Source organism: Hyperolius riggenbachi, chromosome 12, assembly GCF_040937935.1.
Source record: "Hyperolius riggenbachi isolate aHypRig1 chromosome 12, aHypRig1.pri, whole genome shotgun sequence".
Taxonomy (NCBI): domain Eukaryota; kingdom Metazoa; phylum Chordata; class Amphibia; order Anura; family Hyperoliidae; genus Hyperolius; species Hyperolius riggenbachi.
In genome coordinates, this window is record NC_090657.1 from 177,579,454 (window position 1) to 177,587,986 (window position 8,533).

Below are 8,533 nucleotides of genomic sequence, written 5' to 3' on the forward strand. Positions count from 1 at the left end.
AGGAAGTGTTGTGTAAGGAAGGCGGTAGCTACAGGCAGGCCAGTGAGGAAGCGTTGTGTAAGGGAGGTGGCAGATACAGGCAGGCCAGCGAGGAAGCGTTGTGTAAGGGAGGCGGTAGATACAGGCAGGCCAGTAAGGAAGCGTTGTGTAAGGGAGGCGGCAGATACAGGCAGGCCAGCGAGGAAACGTTGTGTAAGGGAGGCGGTAGATACAGGCAGGCCAGTAAGGAAGCGTTGCATAAGGAAGGCAGTAGATACAGGCAGGTCAGTGAGGAAGTGTTGTGTAAGGGAGGCGGTAGATACAGGCAGGCCAGTAAGGAAGTGTTGTGTAAGGGAGGAGGCAGATACAGGCAGGCTAGTGAGGAAGTGTTGTGTAAGGGAGGCTGTAGATACAGGCAGGTCAGTAAGGAAGTGTTGTGTAAGGGAGGCGGTAGATACAGGCAGGCCAGTAAGGAAGTGTTGTGTAAGGGAGGCGGTAGATACAGGCATGCCAGTGATAGGACCCAGTGAGGAAGTTTTGTGTAAGGGAGGCTGTAGATACAGGCAGGCCAATGAGGAAGTGTTGTGTAAGGGAGGTGGTATATACAGGAAGGCCAGTGAGGATAGTGTTGTGTAAGGGGGTTGGTAGATACAGGCAGGCCAGTAAGAAAGTGTTGTGTAAGGGAGGAGGTAGATACAGGCAGGCCAGTGAGGAAGTGTTTAAGGGAGGCGGTAGATACAGGCAGGCCAGTGAGGAAGTGTTGTTTAAGGGAGGCGGTAGATGCACGCAGGCCAGTGGGGAAGTGTTGTGTAAGGGAGGCGGTAGATTCAGGCAGGCCAGCGAGGAAGTGTTGTGTAAGGGAGGCGGTAGATACAGGCATGCCAGTGAGGAAGTGTTGTGTAAGGGAGGTGGTAGATACAGGCAGGCCAGCGAGGAAGTGTTGTGCAAGGGAGGGGATAGATACATGCAGGCTAATGAGGAAGCGTTGTGTAAGGGAGGCGGCAGATAGAGGCAGATCAGCCAGGAAGTGTTGTGCAAGGGAGGTGGTAGATACGGGCAAGCCAGTAAGGAAGTGTTGTGTAAGAGAGGCGATAGATACAGGCAGGCCAGTGAGGAAGCGTTGTGTAAGGGATGCGGTAGATACAGGCAGGCCAGTGAGGAAGCGTTGTGTAAGGGAGGTGGTAGATACAGGCAGGCCAGTAAGGAAGTGTTGTGTAAGGGAGGTGGTAGATACAGGCAGGCCAGTAAGGAAGCGTTGTGTAAGAGAGGCGATAGATACAGGCAGGCCAGTGAGGAAGCGTTGTGTAAGGGAGGTGGTAGATACAGGCAGACCAGTGAGGAATAAGAGAGGTGGTAAATACAGGTAGAGCAGTGAGGAAGCGTCATATATGAGAGGCGGTAGATACAGGCACGCCAGTGAGAAATAGTTGTTTAAGGGAAGGGGTAAATACAGGGAGGCCAGTGAGAGAGTGGTGCATGCTGGGAGAGAGAAGGGATGTCACCATAAAATAAAGAAATGTATATTGTTGTGTAAGGGAGGTGGTAGATAACGGAAGACCAGTGAGGAAGCATTGTGTAAGGGAGGTGGTAAATACAGGCAGACCAGTGAGGAATAAGAGAGGTGGTAGATACAGGTAGACCAGTGAGGAAGCGTCATTTAAGAGAGGAGGTAGATACAGGCACGCCAATGAGGAATAGGTGTTTAAGGGAAGGGGTAAATACAGGGAGGCCAGTGAGGAAGTGTCGTGTAAGGGAGGCGGTAGATACAGGCATGCCAGTGAGGAAGTGTTGTGTAAGGGAGGTGGTAGATTCAGACAGGCCAGTGAGGAAGTGTTGTGTAAGAGAGGTGGTAGATACAGGCAGGCCAGCGAGGAAGTGTTGTGTAAGGGAGGGGATAGATACATGCAGGCTAATGAGGAAGCGTTGTGTAAGGGAGGCGGTAGATACAGGCATATCAGCCAGGAAGTGTTGTGTAAGGGAGGTGGTAGATACAGGCAGGCCAGTAAGGACGCGTTGTGTAAGAGAGGCAATAGATACAGGCGGGCCAGTGAGGAAGCGTTGTGTAAGGGATGCGGTAGATACAGGCACGCCAATGAGGAATAGTTGTTTAAGGGAAGGGGTAAATACAGGGAGGCCAGTGAGGAAGTGTCGTGTAAGGGAGGCAGTAGATACAGGCAGACCAGTGAGGAAGCGTCATTTAAGGGAGGTGGTAGATACAGGCAGGCCAGTGAGGAATAGTTGTGTAAGGGAAGATGCAGATACACGGAGGCCATTGAGGAAGTGTTGTGTAAGGGAGGCAGTAGATACAGGCAGGCCAGTGAGGAAGTGTTGTGCAAACAAGCTAGTCAAGCACAATGGTACCCGAAAAGGATAGTGGAACTGTAGAGGTAAGAAAAGGCATATAAAAGAAAGGCAGGTACAGGTATTGTGTGGGTAAGGAAAAGAAGTGGTGATAGTCATTGAGTACAAAAGCATTCATTATTTTCCGCACATTGATTATGTGAACAAGTACTTACAGGAGGTCCTGTTGGTCCTCTTCCCTGCAAAGGCAAGAGTGGAAAAAACATGTAAATTAACACAATAAACAGCCTGACAGTCTATTGATCCTAGTATTTACTGCTTTAGAAATAGTTGGCCAAAGTGAGGCTCAAATTATTATAACCCAATCTACTGGGTGTCATATACATAAACAGAATACAAGACTGAGAGAGGAAGAGAGGGGTAGATAGAGAGACATCACTACCACTTATAACCCCTCCAATCATGTGTATCTAAGTATAGTTGTTGGATTTGGGTCTGTACTCACTGCTTGTCCATCTGGCCCAGGTGGTCCCACATCTCCCTGTAACAAAATGCAAACATATTATTATTCATATTTTTATTGACTGTGATAGCTGAACTATCCTCTAAGGAGGAACATTCAAAATTGACGTGAAATTTTATAATATATATATATATATATATATATATATAGTTCTGCTAAATGCACCTAAAACTGTGTTGGAATTTAAGCATTGATTTGGGCCCCTCTAAACGTCAGTAATATTTTCTGTGCTCCCATTTATAAACCTACCCTGGAACTATGTCACAGTGATCGGAAAATACGACTATAGAATAACGACTCTGTATAACCATACATTTATTGATATTTTTTCCTATTGGTTTAACCACTTAGATGGATCCGCTACTCATCAGCAAATGCTTGGTTGAAATTGGACACTTTATGTATTAGCAAGTGATTGGTGATGGCAGTAAATCTCTGATATTCGGTGGATGATGTGTAGTTTTGTGGCGTGATAAGCTATAAAATTCTAATGGGGCAGATTTGCACTACATTTTCCATCAGATTTCTGTAGGAATTGGATTGTGATTGGACGTTTATAAGTGGTGCATCTATTGCTATCCACTGGCGTATATTCTGATTGGGGAGTACTGATCACATGACTAAATGTGCTGCTATTGGCTATTGTTTAACAAATTAACAAAAAAAATCATCAAGAAGTAACTAAACTAGACCACCTACCTAAGGTATAAGAATCTGGCCATCCCCCAGATCCAGGCTGGTAGTTGTAATCAATTTACAGGGTTGGTGTGTGCGAGGAAGGATGCTGATGGGGGAGAGGGCTACGGGGGGGGGGTGTAACATGAAAGTGGAGTCCTCTCCCACCAGCATAGTCACAAAACTACTAACTACACAGTGGTTGTTGTCCATTGTGGTTCCATATTGCTGAATTGTAGCTACAATTTTGTTGCCTGTGTGTGACTAGATACACTGAATGCCGCATTATACTCTCCTGTGTATCTGTTAGTATCATGGTGGTCTCTAAGTATCATGGTGGTCTCTAAGTATCATGGCGGTCTCTAAGTATCATGGCGGTCCCTAAGTATCATGGCGGTCCCTAAGTATCATGGCGGTCTCTAAGTATCATGGTGGTCTATAAGTATCATGGCGGTCTCTAAGTATCATGGCGGTCTCTAAGTATCATGGTGGTCTCTAAGTATCATGGCGGTCTCTAAGTATCATGGTGGTCTCTAAGTAATCATGGTGGTCTCTAAGTATCATGGCAGTCTCTAAGTATCATGATGGTCTCTAAGTATCATGGCGGTCTCTAAGTATCATGGTGGTCTCTACGTATCATGGTGGTCTCTAGTATCATGGTGGTCTCTAGTATCATGGCGGTCTCTAAGTATCATGGTGGTCTCTAAGTATCATGGCAGTCTCTAAGTAATCATGGCGGTCTCTAAGTATCAGGTCTCTAAGTATCATGGCGGTCTCTAAGTATCATGGTGGTCTCTAAGTATCATGGCGGTCTCTAAGTATCATGGTGGTCTCTAAGTATCATGGTGGTCTCTAAGTATCATGGCGTGTCCACAATACATCATCTTTCTACTGAGGAGTTGGATATCCTTCCAGACACCCATACTGTAGCTACATTGGGTATCTCACCATGACAGTCAATAGATGGCAATCTATTTATCAAGCTGAACACATTAGTCATGTTCTGGTTGCCACGTTTTCTTATTCTTTTGGTTACAACATTCCAGCCTTCACTCCTTACGAAATGTGCAGCGTAGTGGAGGCTTCCAGTATGATAACACACTTTAAATGCAGTGGTGGATGTAGGCTTACCTCTTACAAAGGAACAGCCAAGAATTTGGCGTACATGGCGCTTTGGTGCACAGATCTTTTTGGCGCATGGTGAGCCAAAAGATGGTTTACCCTACTGCCACATACATTTGGATGGTGTTAAATACTATTCCCCCCCAAGTCCTCACAACTCGGAGGGAGAAGTCATTCGGGGTCTGGCAATCACCGGATCCCCGAATTACCAGTGTGCGGGGCGCAGACTATAGCATTATTGCTATAGCTGCGCCAAGCTTCGGCGCTACGTGGTGCTCGGCAGGTGCCAAAAAGCTCTGCTTCGAGAATGTGAGACCTCCGTTTAGAGGCTGATCTTTTTGGTTTTACATAAAATAAAATCACACCTGAATCCCGGCCACTGTTGTCTGGATTCCTATTCCTGAGCAGGGAAGAGACTTTCCTGCATGCGCATGGTGACGTTGCAGTTAGCAACCCTGGTTTGCAAGTACCAATTTGGCCTATGAAACTGTTAAACCAGCTTTCTTCAGTTTTGATTGCAGACATTGATTGGTGGACATATTAACATTTTAGATGAGCTTAACCAGCAACATACCCGTTCTCCTGGAGGCCCATCCGGTCCTGGCTTTCCATCAGGTCCAGTTAATCCCTGGCCAAAAAAAGGAACACAATTAAAGCAGGCCAGTTAGTGTTAAAGATTTTTTAATCTCCCTTATGATTATATAAAGTACCAGAATCCAGTGGCGTAGCTAAGGAGCTGTGGGCCCCGATGCAAGTTTTACAATGGGGCCCCCCCAAGCACTCTATATATAACAATTGATACGGCGCACCAACACCTACCAAAGGCAACTACAGTGTCAGAGGTGCAAGAAGGGGATGGGGAGCAGTCTGTTAATGATAACCACTATTCAATGTATCTATAGAAGTGATTGTTATGAGCACAGGACCAATAGAGAGCTAATACTGTAGTTGAGGGAGGGCTTTTGGGGCCCCTCTTGCCCAAGGGCCCCGATGCGGTCGCAACCTCTGCAACCCCTATTGCTACGCCCCTGCCAGAATCCTAATTTCAAGATTCTGAAAATCTTTGAATCTTTGAAAGACTACAACTTTGGACACCAAATTCTTAACAACTTAACTTTATTACACATGCCCCAAATGGTTGTGTGTTTTCTTACTGACTAGCAAATTACTTGCTGAACTTCCCTGCCATCAGAACCACACCCCCTTCCACTGGCCACACCCCTCCATTCATACCAATAGGAGGAGAGGAGAGTTGAGTGGCAGCTTAGCAGTCCTGATTGGGAGAGATGGTGAGTGACTGCTCAACCTCACCCTCTTAAAGCGGATCCGAACTCTTGTACAGCACACAATGAAAATTCGTTATTCCACATACAGTTCCTAAAGAAATTTACATGTGTTCTGTGGTTGTTTAGCCAGATCAAAGTGTCTAATTATTTTCAGCAGCTGTGAATAGACTGTAGGAGAGCTCTGCCTAGGCAGCTCTCCCCATAGAGTAAACACTGAGGCTTAACCCTTTTGGTGCTTCCTGAAAAAGTGAAACCTTGGAGCACTGGATCCCCGGTTCGAATCCCAGCCAGGGCACTATCTGCAGGCAGTTTGTATGTTCTTCCCATGTCTGCGTGGGTTTCCTCAGGGCACTCCGACATCCCAAAAACATACAGATCAATTAATTGGCTTCCCCCCAAATTGACCAATACATACAAAAACATATACTGGGACAAAGGTGCCTTGCAATTGTGGAATGGTCCCCCCCTCTTGTAAGCAGGGGTGTAACTAGAGGGGAGCAGCCCTTGCGGTCTCAGGGGGGCCCAGAGCTGTAGGGGACCCCAACTACTGACCTTACCCTCCTCCGATACAGGGGACTACACTTCAGATAAGGTTTTTTTTGTGGGCTGTTTATTGGTTACAATCAGAGCCACATGCTCGCAGGCACAATCAACCTAAATGATTAATTAAGGGTGTTTTTAGGTTAATTTTTAAACAACAAATGATTAATATAATGGTCATTTGAAGTTGCAGCGATGTAATCATTATTTTCTTTGACAAAATCCTTACCTCAAAAGAAGATTCACCCATTATTTGCTGGTGAGCCCTGCAGCCGTCTCAAAGCTCCGTAGTGATGGCCGGGAATATCGCTGTGATTGGCTGAAGTTTACATCCTCCCACAAATGCTCATAGCCCCTCCCCCCTTTTTTAACCACAATTTAATAATTTTTCCTGATTGTGTGTCATCGTCCAAAAATATGGCAACTGTCAATCAATATCTCATTGGCCTTCCTAGTTGGCAGCTATTACATTGGGCTTGATCTAGGGTGCAAACACACCTTTAATTTTGACTGGCCAATGTTACCACCTCCATGGAGTATGAGGGCCGACGGATTATGAATACTACGAACAGATTGTGAAGCTCTCATACTACACGGAAGTGGTAAAATTGGCTAATCAATATCGGATGTGAATACACAACACACGATTATTAAGTGATCAGTGATCCAAAAAACTCACATCGGAGTTCATTTGTTTTTGTTTTTTTATATAAAAAAAAATTCCCTGTTATTTAGTGTTAAAAGATTGCATCCCCGGGTCAATCGATTGCGGCGGGAGGCTGCCGAGGGCCCAAGAGCGCCGTCGCCGAGACGCCGTTGAACAAGATGCCGTTTGAGGCATGGCAGACGTCTGTGTGGGCCAGCCTCTACATTCTCAGTATTCATGCTATCTTTCCTTTTTTGTTGTTATCCTGTTTTTTTTTATATACTATACATATTTGTATGTTATTCGCATGTCATTCTATTGAGGATATGCTGGTGAACAGTCATCTGCTAATTATCATTCTGTACTATTGGATCCTTTTTGTATATGTTACGGCCAGAACCCGAAGTTTGGCCAGAACTAGAAGTGGCCGGCCACTTCGGGTTCTGGCCGGCCAATGTGCGAACTGGCCGCTGCGCTGCGGCCAATGTGAGAAATGCAACAATTCCTGTAAGGTTAATGTGATGTTGTGGCCGCAGCGCAGCGGGCAAATGTATCACACATCTTACTTTATTCAATGACATTAAGCCGCCCGGCTTTTTCTCTGCCTCTCTCCTCCCCCCCGCCTCTCTCTCCTCCCCCCGCCTCTCTCTCTTCTTCTCTTATGGGCAGCCGGGCGGGGACACGCGTGTCCCTCCGGAGTCGTTCGTCGCGGCAGGGGAATCCTGCCGTTCTTGCAGAGCGGGTGCTGGCAGAAGCGATGTCTGCAGCCTCCCCGCTCTGCTCTCCTGCCGCGACGAACGACTCTCCTGGACACGCGTGTCCCCGCCCGGCTGCCCATAAGAGAAGGAAGAGAGAGAGGCGAGGGGAGGAGAGAGAGGCGAGAGGAAGAGAGAAAGCGGGGAAAAAGCCGGTCGGCTTAATGTCATTGAATAAAGTAAGATGTGTGATACATTTGCCCGCTGCGCTGCGGCCACAACATCCCATTAACTTTACAGGAATTGTTGCATTTCTCACATTGGCCGCAGCGCAGCGGCCAGTTCGCACATTGGCCGGCCAGAACCCGAAGTGGCCGGCCACTTCTAGTTCTGGCCAAACTTCGGGTTCTGGCCGTAACATATACATTTTTGTAATTTTTATATGTCCGTAATGTTTTTATGTATGGTTGCATATTATTGCTTTGCACCAGCATCTCCCCATATGTGTTCCTTTAATGGCCCATACTCACCCCGAACTGTCGCCCGTCACTGATGTCGCCAGGCGATTGGCGCGGTCAATCGCCTGGCGGCAGTCACCGCCGCAACTCCGCCGCAACTGTCGCTAGTCCGCGTGAGTACGCGGACTAGCGACAGCAACCTCCATTGAGGTATGCGGAACTTCCGGCGGGGGGAGGAGTCTTCTGTCGCGCCGCTGGTCCCTCTTCCGCGTGTGTACGCGGAGGGACCTGGCGAGGAGCTGTCGCCG

The 8,533-nt window shown here is 47.2% G+C and overlaps 1 protein-coding gene across 1 annotated transcript in view; it reads right to left on the reverse strand.

Annotated features, from left to right (window-relative positions):
• COL9A3 (collagen type IX alpha 3 chain) overlaps nt 1-8,533 on the reverse strand; it is a 97,867-nt gene that overhangs the window by 66,076 nt on the left and 23,258 nt on the right. Inside the window, exons 5-7 of the mRNA XM_068262854.1 lie at nt 5,175-5,228; nt 2,786-2,821; nt 2,496-2,519 (exon numbers count right to left, since the gene is read on the reverse strand). Coding sequence (XP_068118955.1) covers nt 2,496-2,519; nt 2,786-2,821; nt 5,175-5,228 — 114 coding nt within the window. The remainder of the gene's footprint in view (nt 1-2,495; nt 2,520-2,785; nt 2,822-5,174; nt 5,229-8,533) is intronic.